This window comes from Haliotis rufescens, unplaced genomic scaffold, assembly GCF_023055435.1.
Source record: "Haliotis rufescens isolate VD_foot unplaced genomic scaffold, xgHalRufe1.0.p SCAF_123, whole genome shotgun sequence".
NCBI classification, from domain to species: domain Eukaryota; kingdom Metazoa; phylum Mollusca; class Gastropoda; order Lepetellida; family Haliotidae; genus Haliotis; species Haliotis rufescens.
Window position 1 is genome coordinate 482,628 of NW_025963806.1, and position 18,762 is coordinate 501,389.

An 18,762-nucleotide genomic window follows, 5' to 3' on the forward strand; every position below is an offset into this window, starting at 1 on the left:
GTCAAACGCTTGTAGATTCGTTTCAGTTGGGGATCTCTACACCTAGCAACCAATGGCCTCCGAGCATCCGCAATCTTACGTCACTTGTGGTAGGGTACAGTATTAAATTGTTCACATTTCTCTGGGACCCCTATTTTGTGGCTTTGGACCCCCATTTGTTATCCTGGAACCCACAATTAATGGCTTTGAGGATCTGTACTACTTCTACAGTTCAGACCCCCCCCACCCCCCACCCTAAGGACAGAATTACATACGTTGTGTCTGCTGATGCTGGAAATCACAGCATGTATCCTGTACATAACCATGGTAGTCATGATTAATCATTGTCAATAATTTCCTAAAAAACAGTTGCCATGGAAACACTTCATATTTTACATAAACAATAAAAGTGGAAACGAGTATGGCTTTTTACAAGGAGACCGAAACATCACGTGCGACTATTTCTGTAACCATGGAAACAGTGAGTTCAAATCAAACATTGGATGTCATCTGAACAGTTTTGAAGCCACCAGAAACTGTGGATGTTCACGAGCAAACCAGCCTACATATTGCCCACGTTGGATAAAAATAAATCAGATCTAGCAAGCAGGATTATCTCAATACTGTCATCTTAGAATATGTAGCATCAATAAACACAGAGCTAACCAGCATCTGTACCAAATCATCACATTGATAGAAGTAAAGACATTGAAATCCATGTCAGTTCTGTCTTCGTGACTATCTCAGTCTGTTGCAATGCACTGCAGAGCATTTCAATATGTGATCACATAAACAGTCAATTTAACACAAATGATAAAAGGTGCTTGGATCTTTGTTACAGAAGGATGGCTGTAGTTGCAGATCCTCCATCAGGGACAGAGAGTCTGGAGGCTGGGCCAGGAATGAGGATGATGTATCTTGACAGGTTCTAGTAGCACTCCTGTCGTACCGTCTTCATGATCACGTTGGTTTGGTATATCAGGTAGTTCGCACTGATGAAGACATTTTGATTCCTGAAAATATAATGATTAATAATACAGAATTATTCATGAGATTTTTACATGAAAGGGTGGATGACAACATGGATGGAGATAGCAGTGCATGTCATGGAGAAATCACAGTGCATGTCATGGAGAAATCAGTGCATGTCATGGAGAAATCAGTGCATGTCATGGAGAAATCACAGTGCATGTCATGGAGAAATCACAGTGTATGTCATGGAGAAATCACAGTGCATGTCATGGAGAAATCACAGTGTATGTCATGGAGAAATCACAGTGCATGTCATGGAGAAATCAGTGCATGTCATGGAGAAATCACAGTGCATGTCATGGAGAAATCACAGTGTATGTCATGGAGAAATCACAGTGCATGTCATGGAGAAATCACAGTGTATGTCATGGAGAAATCAGTGCCTGTCATGGAGAAATCACAGTGCATGTCATGGAGAAATCACAGTGTATGTCATGGAGAAATCAGTGCATGTCATGGAGAAATCATAGTGCATGTCATGGAGAAATCAGTGCATGTCATGGAGAAATCACAGTGCATGTCATGGAGAAATCAGTGCATGTCATGGAGAAATCAGTGCATGTCATGGAGAAATCACAGTGCATGTCATGGAGAAATCAGTGCATGTCATGGAGAAATCACAGTGCATGTCATGGAGAAATCACAGTGTATGTCATGGAGAAATCACAGTGTATGTCATGGAGAAATCACAGTGTATGTCATGGAGAAATCACAGTGCATGTCATGGAGAAATCACAGTGTATGTCATGGAGAAATCAGTGCCTGTCATGGAGAAATCATAGTGCATGTCATGGAGAAATCAGTGCCTGTCATGGAGAAATCACAGTGTATGTCATGGAGAAATCAGTGCCTGTCATGGAGAAATCAGTGCATGTCATGGAGAAATCATAGTGCATGTCATGGAGAAATCAGTGCATGTCATGGAGAAATCACAGTGCATGTCATGGAGAAATCAGTGCATGTCATGGAGAAATCACAGTGCATGTCATGGAGAAATCAGTGCATGTCATGGAGAAATCACAGTGCATGTCATGGAGAAATCACAGTGTATGTCATGGAGAAATCACAGTGCATGTCATGGAGAAATCACAGTGTATGTCATGGAGAAATCACAGTGCATGTCATGGAGAAATCAGTGCATGTCATGGAGAAATCACAGTGCATGTCATGGAGAAATCACAGTGTATGTCATGGAGAAATCACAGTGCATGTCATGGAGAAATCACAGTGTATGTCATGGAGAAATCAGTGCCTGTCATGGAGAAATCACAGTGCATGTCATGGAGAAATCACAGTGTATGTCATGGAGAAATCAGTGCATGTCATGGAGAAATCAGTGCATGTCATGGAGAAATCACAGTGCATGTCATGGAGAAATCAGTGCATGTCATGGAGAAATCACAGTGCATGTCATGGAGAAATCACAGTGTATGTCATGGAGAAATCACAGTGCATGTCATGGAGAAATCACAGTGTATGTCATGGAGAAATCACAGTGCATGTCATGGAGAAATCAGTGCATGTCATGGAGAAATCACAGTGCATGTCATGGAGAAATCAGTGCATGTCATGGAGAAATCACAGTGCATGTCATGGAGAAATCAGTGCATGTCATGGAGAAATCAGTACATGTCATGGAGAAATCACAGTGCATGTCATGGAGAAATCAGTGCATGTCATGGAGAAATCACAGTGCATGTCATGGAGAAATCACAGTGTATGTCATGGAGAAATCACAGTGCATGTCATGGAGAAATCACAGTGTATGTCATGGAGAAATCACAGTGCATGTCATGGAGAAATCAGTGCATGTCATGGAGAAATCATAGTGCATGTCATGGAGAAATCAGTGCATGTCATGGAGAAATCACAGTGCATGTCATGGAGAAATCAGTGCATGTCATGGAGAAATCAGTACATGTCATGGAGAAATCACAGTGCATGTCATGGAGAAATCAGTGCATGTCATGGAGAAATCACAGTGCATGTCATGGAGAAATCACAGTGTATGTCATGGAGAAATCACAGTGCATGTCATGGAGAAATCAGTGCATGTCATGGAGAAATCACAGTGCATGTCATGGAGAAATCACAGTGCATGTCATGGAGAAATCACAGTGTATGTCATGGAGAAATCAGTGCCTGTCATGGAGAAATCACAGTGCATGTCATGGAGAAATCACAGTGTATGTCATGGAGAAATCAGTGCATGTCATGGAGAAATCAGTGCATGTCATGGAGAAATCATAGTGCATGTCATGGAGAAATCAGTGCATGTCATGGAGAAATCAGTGCATGTCATGGAGAAATCACAGTGCATGTCATGGAGAAATCAGTGCATGTCATGGAGAAATCACAGTGCATGTCATGGAGAAATCACAGTGTATGTCATGGAGAAATCACAGTGCATATCATGGAGAAATCAGTGCATGTCATGGAGAAATCACAGTGTATGTCATGGAGAAATCACAGTGTATGTCATGGAGAAATCAGTGCATGTCATGGAGAAATCACAGTGCATGTCATGGAGAAATCACAGTGTATGTCATGGAGAAATCACAGTGTATGTCATGGAGAAATCAGTGCATGTCATGGAGAAATCACAGTGCATGTCATGGAGAAATCACAGTGTATGTCATGGAGAAATCAGTGCCTGTCATGGAGAAATCACAGTGCATGTCATGGAGAAATCACAGTGTATGTCATGGAGAAATCAGTGCATGTCATGGAGAAATCAGTGCATGTCATGGAGAAATCATAGTGCATGTCATGGAGAAATCAGTGCATGTCATGGAGAAATCATGACAATCAGGGCGGGCTAAAAAGATCAATTATCAGAATTCTCGTCGATGGGAAGAAATATTAGCTACAATCCATGTGAAATTGTTGCCACCGATATTATCTTTAATAAACTATTGTGATGAAATGAAGATTAGATTTACCGAAACAGACTTGTTATTGTCATAGTATTAATCATTGAAGACGGAAAGCAACTGTTTTGGTTATATCTCAAATGTCCACAAAGTAACCCATGTATAGATCTGTCACCACTCACCAGTGATGTTGATATCTTTCGGGACTTTCTTGCATATTTGCTTAAAGTTACTTCTCCGATATTTATTGATAATTGATTGATATTTAGATAGTGATTATCAATCTCCATAATGAATAGCGATACCCAGCCCTCAGGAGAATCAACTTGATTCTACTTCTGGAATCAATACTTTGAGTGACTTCTCTGACATAAACCATGTTATGGTTAAAAACAATTTTCTCCATAACTTTGTATAATGATGTAGAGTTGTGTCAGGTTAAAAATGCATGTTTAGAATCAACAGCAAGGTTGGTTGGTTGGTTGGTTGTTTAATGCCGCACTCAGCAATATTCCAGCTATATGACGGTGGTCTGTAAATAATCGAGTCTGGACCAGACAATCCAGTGATTGATATCATGAGCATCGATCCACACAATTGGGATCTATGACATGCATGAACCAAGTCAGTGAGCCTGACCACCCGATCCCGTTAGTCGCCTCTTACGACCAGCATAGTCGTCTTTTACGGCAAGCATGGGTTGCTGAAGACCTATTCTACCCCGGATCTTCACGGGTCTCAACAGCAAGGATAATAGCCAGACATCATAATAATTGTTGGGAAATCAGAAATGATGGCTGTAACCGTGGCAACACATACTGGTTGGTATCCCTAAAATAGTCTTTCAGTGTGTTGCTGAACTTCTTGGAATATCGAACAAAGTCCTTCTTTCTGTCTTCAAGAATCTGAAACAAACAAGAGAACAATTTAGGGCACCAATGTGTCAGAGAACCAGTAATTACCATTCTGCCTGAGAATGGCAGAACTACATCAGTTTCAATCAATAAGAACAACAAGGGAATCCTGTACCACACTACACCATGACTGTCACAATGGCACCACACAAAGCTCCATCTGACCTTGACCTGATAAACAGTCACTTAACTGTAGGTACAACAATTGTCATGGCTACAGAAGGAGCTGGCCATCCAATGTTAAAACTGCCTTTCTAAGAGTGGTAGCTGAATTAGGAGAAATATGAAACGTGAGGCTGTTTTTCTATTACTTGTTACCATGGTTACCTCTTCAGGTATAGTGAAATCTGGCCAATGTTCATAAATGAAAAACGTTGATGAAGCACAAAAATCAACCAGCTGTACCACCTCACACCACTGGGTCATCATCAACCATCAACTAGCTGTACCACCTCACATCACTGGGTCATCATCAACCATAGACCATCTGTACCACCTCACACCACTGGGTCATCATCAACCATCAACTAGCTGTACCACCTCACACCACTGGGTCATCGTCAACCATCAACTACCTGTACCACCTCATACCACTGGGTCATCGTCAACCATCAACTAGCTGTACCACCTCATACCACTGGGTCATCGTCAACCATCAACTAGCTGTACCACCTCACACCACTGGGTCATCGTCAACCATAGACCAGCTGTACCACCTCACACCACTGGGTCATCGTCAACCATCAACTACCTGTACCACCTCACACCACTGGGTCATCGTCAACCATCAACTACCTGTACCACCTCACACCACAGGGTCATCGTCAACCATCAACTACCTGTACCACCTCACACCACAGGGTCATCGTCAACCATAGACTAGCTGTACCACCTCACCTCACTGGGTCATCGTCAACCATAGACCAGCTGTACCACCTGACACCACTGGGTCATCGTCAACTATCAACTACCTGTAACACCTGACACCACTGGGTCATCGTCAACCATCAACTAGCTGTACCACCTCACACCACCGGGTCATTGTCAACCATCAACTACCTGTACCACCTCACACCACAGGGTCATTGTCAACCATCAACTACCTGTACCACCTCACACCACAGGGTCATCGTCAACCATAGACTAGCTGTACCACCTCACCTCACTGGGTCATCGTCAACCATAGACCATCTGTACCACCTCACACCACTGGGTCATCGTCAACCATCAACTACCTGTAACACCTGACACCACTGGGTCATCGTCAACCATCAACTAGCTGTACCACCTCACACCACTGGGTCACTGTCAACCATAGACTAGCTGTACCACCTCACACCACTGGGTCACTGTCAACCATAGACTAGCTGTACCACCTCACACCACTGGGTCACTGTCAACCATCAACTACCTGTAACACCTGACACCACTGGGTCACTGTCAACCATAGACTAGCTGTACCACCTCACACCACTGGGTCACTGTCAACCATAGACTAGCTGTACCACCTCACACCACAGGGTCATCGTCAACCATCAACTAGCTGTACCACCTCACACCACTGGGTCATCGTCAACCATAGACCAGCTGTACCACCTCATACCACAGGGTCATCGTCAACCATAGAGTACTGGTTGTATCGATGGATAGCCATTTCCACACAACACCATGTGTACTAATGGAGTTTCCACACAACACCATGTGTCCTAATGGAGTTCCCACACAACACCATGTGTCCTAATGGAGTTCCAACACAACACCATGTGTACTGATGGAGTTTCCACACATCACCATGTGTACTAATGGAGTTTCCACACAACACCATGTGTACTGATGGAGTTTCCACACATCACCATGTGTACTAATGGAGTTTCCACACAACACCATGTGTACTGATGGAGTTTCCACACATCACCATGTGTACTAATGGAGTTTCCACACATCACCATGTGTACTAATGGAGTTTCCACACAACACCGTGTGTACTAATGGAGTTTCCACACAACACCATGTGTACTGATGGAGTTTCCACACAACACCGTGTGTACTAATGGAGTTTCCACAAAACACCGTGTGTACTAATGGAGTTTCCACACAACACCATGTGTACTAATGGAGTTTCCACACAACACCATGTGTACTAATGGAGTTTCCACACAACACCATGTGTACTGATGGAGTTTCCACACAACACCATGTGTACTGATGGAGTTTCCACACATCACCATGTGTACTAATGGAGTTTCCACACAACACCGTGTGTACTAATGGAGTTTCCACACATCACCATGTGTACTAATGGAGTTTCCACACAACACCGTGTGTACTAATGGAGTTTCCACATATCACCATGTGTACTAATGGAGTTTCCACACAACACCATGTGTACTGATGGAGTTTCCACACATCACCATGTGTACTAATGGAGTTTCCACACAACACCATGTGTACTGATGGAGTTTCCACACAGCACCATGTGTACTAATGGAGTTTCCACACATCACCATGTGTACTAATGGAGTTTCCACACAACACCGTGTGTACTAATGGAGTTTCCACACAACACCATGTGTACTGATGGAGTTTCCACACAACACCGTGTGTACTAATGGAGTTTCCACACAACACCGTGTGTACTAATGGAGTTTCCACACAACACCATGTGTACTAATGGAGTTTCCACACAACACCATGTGTACTAATGGAGTTTCCACACAACACCATGTGTACTGATGGAGTTTCCACACAACACCATGTGTACTGATGGAGTTTCCACACAACACCATGTGTACTTATGGAGTTTCCACACAACACCATGTGTACTAATGGAGTTTCCACACAACACCGTGTGTACTAATGGAGTTTCCACACAACACCATGTGTACTGATGGAGTTTCCACACAACACCGTGTGTACTAATGGAGTTTCCACACAACACCGTGTGTACTAACGGAGTTTCCACACAACACCATGTGTACTAATGGAGTTTCCACACATCACCATGTGTACTAACGGAGTTTCCACACAACACCATGTGTACTAATGGAGTTTTCACACAACACCATGTGTACTAATGGAGTTTCCACACAACACCATGTGTACTAACGGAGTTTCCACACATCACCATGTGTACTAATGGAGTTTCCACACAACACCATGTGTACTAATGGAGTTTCCACACAACACCATGTGTACTAATGGAGTTTCCACACATCACCTTGTGTACTGATTGAGTTTCCACACATCACCATGTGTACTAATGGAGTTTCCACACAACACCGTGTGTACTAATGGAGTTTCCACACATCACCATGTGTACTAATGGAGTTTCCACACAACACCATGTGTACTAATGGAGTTTCCACACAACACCGTGTGTACTAATGGAGTTTCCACACAACACCATGTGTACTGATGGAGTTTCCACACATCACCGTGTGTACTAATGGAGTTTCCACACATCACCGTGTGTACTAATGGAGTTTCCACACATCACCGTGTGTACTAATGGAGTTTCCACACATCACGGTGTGTACTAATGGAGTTTCCACACAACACCATGTGTACTAATGGAGTTTCCACACAACACCGTGTGTTATAACGGAGTTTCCACACAACACCATGTGTACTGATGGAGTTTCCACACAACACCGTGTGTACTAATGGAGTTTCCACACAACACCATGTGTACTGATGGAGTTTCCACACAACACCGTGTGTACTAATGGAGTTTCCACACAACACCGTGTGTACTAATGGAGTTTCCACACAACACTGTGTGTACTAACGGAGTTTCCACATACCTGTTTGCTGCCATTCTCGGAGGGAGCCATCTCTCCTATCACCCGATTCACTGCATCGAGGAGGGTCTTGATGGAGTTAGCAATCTCCCTGAAACAGCCAGTGTACATGGTGTAAGTGCAGGCAGATATTTTATTCCTATTCTTAAGAACAAAGGAACATTAAGATAATACCTGTCTTAATGAATTACTGCATCCACAAATACTTCAATTCATAATATAAATGAAGTTCTTGGGGAGTACTTTCTGGATGTATTTGTGTAATAGAAGAATAGACAGTCTCACCCGAGGGTCTTTTGATATCAAATATATCAACGCAATTCTACAAAAGCGTAATACCCCAGGGCTTTAGATGTACTGATGATATCAAGACAGGAGGGTGAGATTCTATTTATCATCCAAAATCACTTCATCTATATCCCCTGGGCCAGCTTTCGGTAAACCGACACGATCCCCAGGACCATCTCCATGGTTCTTGCAATCTCAAGTTACCATCCCTTGATTGTCATTCAAATTTTACCGACCAATCAAACGTCGAGATAAGGAAAAAGAAAATGGGTAAGGGAGGTAACTCGGATTGCCTAGAAACAAAAGCCACTGGCAGTTCTGATAGACACGAAGACATCCTTTCCATGAAAAAGATTTTTGTGGGCTTTTGTTTGTGAGTCAGTCAGTTTTTCAATGTTGAATTTCTCGCAAACACTATCGTAACCAGTGGGACTGGCCGCTGTGTTGTTGATATCGCAAACCCAACATTGAGGATGGTTTGTAACTCCTATTCTCATTGGTACTTTAGACATAGTAGAGTAGCCAATCAAATTGGCAAAAGGAAATCAAGGGCGGGTAATTTTAGATTGCGAGAAGCATGGGGATGGGTCCAGGGATTAGCATGGTTAGTGTAGGTTTAGCGAAATGCTAGCCCTGGCGATTTTCAGATTCCTAAATCATTCTTCCAACTAACTAAGTTTGTAATCAGTAAGGGACGCAGAGAAAGAATGTTCCAAATCGGCGATTGTCTCTTCTCATTCATGAATTTTCAGCACTGTTCAAAGCAATGATCATCCTTGAAATGTGAAATGCTTCCAAACATGTCTGAGGCTGGGTTTAACATGTCAGGCCCTGTGTCACAAAGGTCATACACTTGGATGAAACATGAGTGAGTGAGTGAGTGATTAAGTTGGGTTTAACGCTGCTTTTAACATTATTCCAGTTACATCACGGCGTGTCAGCTTAATGTGGAAGGAAAGCCCGAAGTGATGCAGGTCTCAGACGTTTACCACTTTGGTGAAACCCACAAGCACGGGTATGGTGCTGACAAACCTAGAAACATTATCGGGGCAAGCCTGGATTCGAACTCACAATCATAGGTTTCTGGCATGCCCAAGGGACCCAACTCCTTAGACGACTGCTTCACAAATTGTACCCATGTCGTGAACAAAACCGGGTCTTCAGCAAGACGATCGAACGCTTTAAGCACTAGGCTACCTGACCACCCCTAGGAGACTACTAGAATTGCATGCTTCATTTCAAATCTAATGCTGCTGGATGTGTATTTACTTGATTGTCTCCAAAAACTGTTTCCTGTCGTAGATCTGTTCTGGAATGCGACTGAGTATCCGCTTCAGGTCCCCGGCACAGTGGTTCAACTCCTGGTAGATCGGCTCGGAGCGTGGAATTCGAAGCTCTGAAACAAATGCCATGACCATATTACTGTCTATTCCATCCTCCATTCTTCAGTTTAGAATACACACTACATCCTCGAAATGTCCAAGCATAATGATCAGGTGAAAAACTGTTCCCACCTCAGTCAGAGACAATACTAGGCAGGTGTTTCCCTCATCCCATCTTTTCCTGAATGTCCTAAACCTCCCCAGCAGAAATATGTATCAGGAACCATTTGGACAGTGACATTAGGTTACAGTTCACCTCACACATGTCCAACGCAACAGAGAAGCCTGTGCCTCTAGCTACCTCAATAACAAAGTGACAAGCATTTCCAGGTTGACAACGTCACTTCCAGTTTGGGATAACATGTGCCTAATGCAGTACAGCTATGACTGAGTTGGGTTTAACGCCGCTTTTTTACAGTATTCCAGTTACATCACGGCCTGTCAGCTTAATGTGGGAGGAAAGCCCGAAGTGATGCAGGTCTCAGACATTTACCACTTCAGTGAAACCCACGAGCACTGCTGACAAACCGAGAAACATAATCTGGACTAACCGGGATTCGAATCCACAACAATAGGTTTCTGGCAGGCCCAAGGAATGCAATTCTGCACAGCGAATCGTCCCGGCTTAGACGACTGTGCCCCCCATGCCCCCAGTACATTTATGAGACAGTCCCATACCTGTAGCTACTTTAATAATTAAGTTGTAAGCAGTTCCAATTTAATGGTTGCTTTTTTGTTGTTTAACGTCAGTCAACACTATTCCATCTATGTGGCGATGGTCTGTACAAAATCAAGTCCGGACCAGATAATCCAGTGATTGACATCATGAGCATCAATTGCCTCAGTTGGATACGATGACATGCTATCGCGTGGTCACCGCGTCTGACCACCTGATCAATTTAGTCGCCTCTTACAAGAAGCCAAGTTGCTAAGGACCTATTTGCGGTCTGCTCAATGCACAGGTGATTCTGGGGAAACATTCTGGGGATTGGCAAACTGAGAAGGGTATGATCAATCACAGTGACAAGGAAGAGGGCAAACTCTCTAAAATTACAACTGCTTATCATCCGGATCATGGTGAAATGACATTCTCTAAGTAAAGAGTGAGTTGGAAGAAGGATCAAACGTATTCTTGTTGGAGCACAGAAATCGTATATGACTCCCATGAAATATAGGGGAGGTGAAATTGGGTTTAACGTTGTGTCCAAGATTATTGCACTTATATAGCGACGTGCATGTACGGTGTGTGTGTGGCTGCTTGTACTAGTCCGGACTGATGCCGATTTATAGTGCTAGCTCATTGAGATACCATGTCGCAGTTTAACATGAATACCCCACTCGGACACAGTATACTGACTCCGAGCCGACCAGTCCTTGTTTTATCCCCTTAATGCCAAGCGCCAGGCAGGGTAACAACAAATACCATCTTTTAACGTCTTTTGGTATGACGCGGCCGGGGATCGAACCCCAGACCTTCCGCTCTCCGGGCAGACGCTCTACCTCTAGACCACGGAGGTGATCTCTTGAAATATAGACATTTCTATGACTGGTGTTAGAAATATACCACATTTGTGGAAAACCTGGAGCATGGGTGAAGCGTATCCTGCATTCAATCTGAGGAGTCCCATGGGCTCCACTGAACCATTCTATTTATAGACAGCAAAGGTCTCCAAACATAACACTGATAAAACATACATTAAATGGCTTAAACAATAAAAAACATGGTGTCATTATAACAATACTCTTGTCCCTTAGACATGAAATTCATTCGGAGCTACTGATATTATTAGTTGCTTATTTACGAAAAATACCCCCAAAACTATTCAAAACCTAATTACTTTTAATTAACTTGCGTACAGAAACAGTAATTGAAAAACTCAAATGTATTAAACATGTTAAAACAGCATGCATAAATACCCAAATGCAACTTTTTCAGCATGTGTACAATGGAGCTAATTTTCGAATCACGATTATGAGCTAATTTACTTTCCAAGTCAAGCCAATATTTAGTACCGTTATATACATCTAGAACATTATTTCATTTTTTTTTAAATCTCAAAATGTTTACTCTTTTGGGGAAAAACCCAATAGATGAAGTGAAAGAATATTGCATGGTCACCCGATGAAAAATGTAATAACCCATAAAAACCTCATTTGCCCAAAACGTTATGTGGAGCTCTGACACTGCAATAGAACATGTACAACGCTGAAAACCCTACCGTCTGTTTCTGTAGCTCCCCCGAGTCGGAGGAGTGTTTCACACAGATCCACCTTCTCGCTGATCTCCGCCTTCCGCAACAACACCCGCAGGAAGTCGAACGCCAGCCCTGGCAGAGATGTGTCGGCCTGGCAACAAGAGGAACGCACAGTGTGATGACCTTCATCGTGACCAGGCCACACTACATACATGGCAAGAGATTCACTCGCCAAGCAGTTCTCTGTGTGTCGTTTCCATCATGCCCTCCAAAAAAGTCCCGCCCACTAATCGAGTACTGTTTCCTGATTGGCTGACAATTGAATGTGAGGGTCTTGTGTTGCATCGTGGTGCTGAACGATATTGCTGATGATGTTGTCTACAGTTGTCTTTTGTCAATGATTAATTAAGCAGTCTGTAAAGTTATTTGTGTTGACATATCAATTTATAAGAATTGACTTCAATACGTTTTTTCGTCTATGATGTGTTAAACACAACAACTGGTGTGCACACTTTGAGCAAATCTGCTATGCGGATTTACGCAGAGTGTACATCATGGTTTTTAATTTTTTTTTATCTCCATAAACATCGATAAACACAAAAAACACTGAAGTCAGTTGTTAAACATGTACTTGCAGTTACCTGGTCTGCCATAACCGCCCTGAAGAGGTTGTTTACTAAACCCTGGCCCTGAAGAGGTTGTTTACTAAACCCTGGCCCTGAAGAGGTTGTTTACTAAACCCTGGCCCTGAAGAGGTTGTTTACTAAACCCTGGCCCTGAAGAGGTTGTTTACTAAACCCTGTGTTATGACTGACACGGTCCAAACGGAACAAACGTAAAGCTGTCACATTAGCAGCGTTAGCACAATAAGCTTACCCATTCATCTTTCTGTAAACCCTGTAATACAACAGCCATTAACACATCATAACCGAGTGAGTTGGTTTTTATGCTGTTTAGCAATATTCCAGCAATATCATGCCAGGGACACCACAAATGGGCTTCAAACATTGTACCCATGTGGGGAATCGAATCTGGGTCTTCAGCATAACGAGCGAACACTTTACCCACCATGCCCCAAAGGCTACACCACAACCCCTCACCGGTAACCCGGTACTTAGAAGTTGACGGATAACAAGGTAGACACAATTTTATGGATAACCTCTTAATACTGTAAAAAGCGACGTTTTGGTATAGATCCTTGCTTGACAACGGTATAAGGATCTATACTGAAACGTCGCTTTTTACAGTTTTAAGAAGTTGTTATCCATAAAATTGTATCTAACTTGTCATCCGTCAACTTCTAGGTAATGCCTATCAAACAATTTACCCTTGCTGGATTAACTAAGCATTGACAATCATGTCATAACACAGAAAACTGTCAATGTTTACCATGTTACCATGGTTACTAAGAGGCTAAATTTGAAAACAGAGTTAGCATGGGCAGTCACATACCTTTCCTATTGCAGCCCTGAGAGTTTGAGCAGCTGATATATCCTTCCCCTCCAACTGCACAGAGAGACAAAAATGTCAGCATGGACGGAAGGTTTATGTTCAAGCAAAGAGCAGACAATGCTAGACATAGCTCTTAATATAAATGGCATCAGTTCATTTTCTGTCAAAACATTTATAAGCAAGATGAAGTGATCTGTGCATTATTCTCTGCACTAGAAATTGTAGAATTCATGTAAGCAGTGTTACTTCAGCGTAAGTCTAGTAAAATTCTGTTTGGTCAAGTAAACTCAGTTAATCTTAGTCCACATATTAACCACAGATAGCACCAAAATCTATTAAATGTTGCGAAGATCTTGGGCTGGTAGACCTGAAGTTCTGGCACAGACTGTATGTGTGCATCTTCCTGAGGCAAGGGAGTTAGCTGACTGTAAAAGTCCAGTTTCCACCCTTACCGATCTAGGCTGCAAATGTGGAGTTATATTTTGGCAGGACTAACAAGTATATGCATAAAAGGAACACAATTCCTAATAGCCATTGGTGGCGCTGCGATCGAGGCCAGAAATTCCAGCCTAGTTCAGTGGACATTTAGAGTCAGTGAACTCCCCTGCCTAGGGTTCGTTGGTTGGTTGGTTTGTTGTTTTACGCCGCACTCAGCAATATTCCAGCTATATGACGGCGGTCTGTAAATAATCAAGTCTGGACCAGACAATCCAGTGATTAATATCATGAGCATCGATCCAGGCAATTGGGATCGATGCCCCTGCCTCGGGAAGATGGTGTGTGTGATGCCTGCATTCAAACAACAAATAAAGATATTAGGAAATATAATTACACAACCCCACAAGGCAACATTCAGTAACTATATCCAGTGTCACAAGGTCACGATACATAGGTCTCCAAACGATATGTTTCACCTCAAACACAGTGTTGTTAAACTATTCATATTATAAAGTTTTTTAAAACATTTCATGCATAGTAGTCTTATATTTTCAACTCCAGTTGAAATGAATTGGATTATAGTTAACATGGTTAATCAGCTGTAGAAACTAACATTTTTGGTCCACTAGTCCTTATAATGATAATATATAGCAAAACCCTTAAAAATGGCAAATTTCTACTAGTCCTTATGATACCTTAACTATTGGGCAGTTTGGCAAGGACTACAGGACAAGTGCCAATTTCTAACCCTGAGTGAATGCAGATTCATATGTTATCCATTATGCCGCTCATCTGGAGCTCTGTGTCTACTATTCATAACATTTGCAATGATATAAGGCTAAAAAAAATAATAGTCTTGATTCTCAGGCACTGCCCACGTCATCATAAAGTTCACTGCACGTTTTGTTTTTGTATCCATTTTCAATTTTTTGTGTGCATTGTGTTAAACATGTTAAAGGCTTAGGATGTTTATATTTTTTTTGAAAATAGAAATAAAAACAAAACATGCGGCAGACTTTATGATGATGCGGGTGGTGCCTGAGAACCAAGACTATAATCATGATAATACAGCAATAAACAGTATTAGCAATACTGAGGAACTGTACCCTTTCTAGAACAGGTCCAATGACAACGTCAACTGTGAGTTTGGCATAGAGAGACTTATGGTTGTCCCCCATGATGGATCGATGATGTTCTGCTCCGTCTCTGAAACAACGCAGTGAGCATGGCTAGTATTCAAACATCAGGGATTTATCCAGGATTCCAAACTAAAATGCCCTCAGCATGGACTTTGGGGGACAAAATTGTTATTTTACTCAAATTGGTCAGTGAGATATAGTCATCTGTACAAAGCTATAACATTAGTTACTACTTTAAACTAAATAACATGAATTGGGAAGTTATTTCAATTTGGGTATAAATTATTTACTGCCGACCTGGGGACGAATTTTAATCTCACGAAAATCGGATCTTAGTTCTCGCTACTGCTAAACAAAGATCACTGACATCCCATTACAGGTCATGATAGAATGATCTTTCACAAACTTTGACCGACCAATGAAATGACTAACAAGAAATCGACCTAAGCCAACCAGAGAGCAGCTTTCTCGAGCTATATGGCACTCGTTTCAACCGAAGACTGCTATTCCAACTACCCTTTGAAACTTATACAATGTTATATTGAGAACTCGATTCAGTATTTGAAAACTGAACAAAAAAACTTTGTAATAGATAGCCAAAATAGTATGGCAGTCATGAAACGTTTGCAGTAAATTTGATTATGGGTAAGAAAGAGAAAAACAAACTTGAATCTAGGAATTACTGTTTGTCTTTCCCTTAGGAATTAATATCATAGATGACATTAATACCTGCGGGAAAGACAAACCGTAAATCCTCCCAGCTCGTCAGTCCTTCCTATAGTAATGAATACTATCAGTGGCCAGTAGATGTCTCATAGTGAAGGCGAAACTGGATATATATATACCGGTAGGTATGATTTCACCGCAACAATAAACCGCCAAGGTAACTCACCAGTGATTGAAGACAAGTGACATAAAGATATATTCATAACTGATTTTGACAACTTTAGACTGGGTCATTTTCTATATCTTTTCCAATTTTGAAGAAAATATATCAGCCAATGACCTAAAATATCAACCGATCAGAAAATCTGAAAATCCCTGATAATAGTGATATGTAATCAGTGTTAATTATGACCACAACCAAACTGATGACATAAGACGCACGATGGTAGCACCATACACTGCTTTAGAACGCTCTGTCATTGATTTACTGACACTAGGCCTAACACTGACAAGATGAATCAGAGATCAAACACTCCTGGTCGAAAGTCTAGGAAAGTCACTTCACAAGTGGTTGTACGATTCATAATATTCAGCAATAGAGAAACATGTTGAATATATTGGTCACAACGAACACATATGGGTACAAGACAGTTATATATAAGAATACAGAACACAGAAATACCTCTAAACAACAATCAATTGTCAATTATTCTCGTCGGGTAAATCCTGACAAGTGTATTTCTAGGCGTCGTCCATTTACAAGCGCCAGAGACCCCTGGTGTTGAACAATACCATATATAGAGTTACCTCCCCTTTGCCACTATGCTTTTCGTGAAGGGTTTTAAGACGAACTACAGCCAAGTCCCGTTAATCCGACAAGGTTGGTTGCATATGATTATGTCGGATTAACGAGTATGGCGGATAAACGAAATTAAGTAGCTACAAGCCGACTCGTCTCGCATCAAAACACGGGCTGTGTACTCGCGGGCAGATGACCGCGGAGCACGCTGATCACTGTGTCGGATTAACGAGACCGATTTATGAGTTATTTACGCGAAATCTGACACATTTGCGACAGGACATGAACAGACGGAAATTAGAAGTCTCATCAAAAATCATTTTAAGCAGAATTATTTGTTAAATGTTTACTAATTGGTTTTAAATTCCCTTAAGACTGGCGCCAAGGATGTAAATATACACTCACTGGCAAAAGAAACTATATCACAATTTAAATCATAATTTTTCGTAAACATGTTTGCAAATTGCTATGAATCAATTACCCTAAACGCAACCAACGCGAGTGTTACTGAAAGCCACACTTCTGGTCACGGGATCTCGTGCAAAATTAGGTTAACCTTGAAAGTTTGACGCACGTGCAGCAGGGTGTACTGGGCAGTTAGGGAAAACAAGCAGTGCAGCTGTCTTCTGTGACACCCAGATCAGCATCAAAACTCAACGGCCACGCCAAGGCTATCGAAAGTTGGTTGGTTGGTTTGTTGTTTTACGCCGCACCCAGCAATATTCCAGCTATATGACGGCGGTCTGTAAATAATCGAGTCTGGACCTGACAATCCAGTGAAAAATATCATGAGAATCGATCCACGCAATTGGGATCGATGACAAGCTTCAACCAAGTCAGCGAGCCTGACCACCCGATCCCGTTAGTCGCCTTTTACGGCAAGCATGGGTTGCTGAAGACCTATTCTACCCCGGATCTTCACGAAAGAAAAGAGCAGAATGGCAATAGGTATATGATACAGATGGGAACCACATATGACCAAGGGTCAAGAGTTTTCATTTGTTCCCGCACTGCAATCACGTTACAGGCACACTGGGGTGGTCAGGCTGTCTGACTTGGCTGATGCACATGTCATCGTATCCCAATTGCGTGGATCGATGTCATGATGTCAACACTGGCTTGTCTGGTCCAGACTCGATTATGTACAGACCGCCGTCATATAGCTGGAATATTGCTGAGTGCGGCGTTAAACAACAAACAAACAAACAACAAACAGGCACACTGGGCATACTGTGGACAGGCCCAGGACTGGTAGACCATCCGTCACGACCCACAAGACCCGTCCTACACCCGAAGAACAGATGGTCGCAACAGCCCTCTGGCATCCTGTCAGTCGAAGAACTGTATCGAGGAGACGACGACAACGTGGTATCCGTGCCTTCAGACTGTACCACGGAATAGCCTTGATGCCTCAACATCGACGTCAACGATTGAGGTGGTCACCACCGTTAGCCAGCGGCAGATTAGAAACTGGGAACGGGTCCTCTTTTCTGAGGAATGTCGACTCCAGCTTTTCAGTCCTGAGAGTGCGTATTCGCCGTCGGCGGGGAGAGCGGAGACGCCGTTCGGGAAGTCGTGCTTTTTAGCGGTGGTAGCGTCATGGTTTGGGCAGTATCAGTGGACAACAGAAGACGGATCTCGTAGTTTTCAACGCCAATCTTACGGCACAACGCTACGTGGATTAGGGAATTCGCCCAGTTGCTCTCCCGTACCTGCAACAAAACCCTTGGATCAGATTCCAGCAGGAAAACATCCGACCACACACAGCGCGAACCACCATGAACTTTCTCAATGCCAACAATGTG

General features: G+C 42.6%; 1 protein-coding gene across 1 annotated transcript; it reads right to left on the reverse strand.

Moving 5' to 3' along the window:
- Window positions 1–591: 591 nt before the first annotated feature.
- On the reverse strand, window positions 592–16,944 carry LOC124117438 (programmed cell death protein 10-like). The gene is made up of 8 exons (XM_046479340.2): window positions 16,841–16,944; window positions 15,460–15,559; window positions 13,916–13,969; window positions 12,488–12,614; window positions 10,156–10,282; window positions 8,602–8,689; window positions 4,704–4,789; window positions 592–992 (listed from the first exon to the last, which is right to left on the reverse strand). The coding sequence occupies exons 2-8, from the start codon at window positions 15,529–15,531 to the stop codon at window positions 908–910; spliced, it is 639 nt and encodes a 212-aa protein (XP_046335296.1). The 5' UTR covers window positions 15,532–15,559; window positions 16,841–16,944; the 3' UTR covers window positions 592–907.
- Window positions 16,945–18,762: the final 1,818 nt, after the last annotated feature.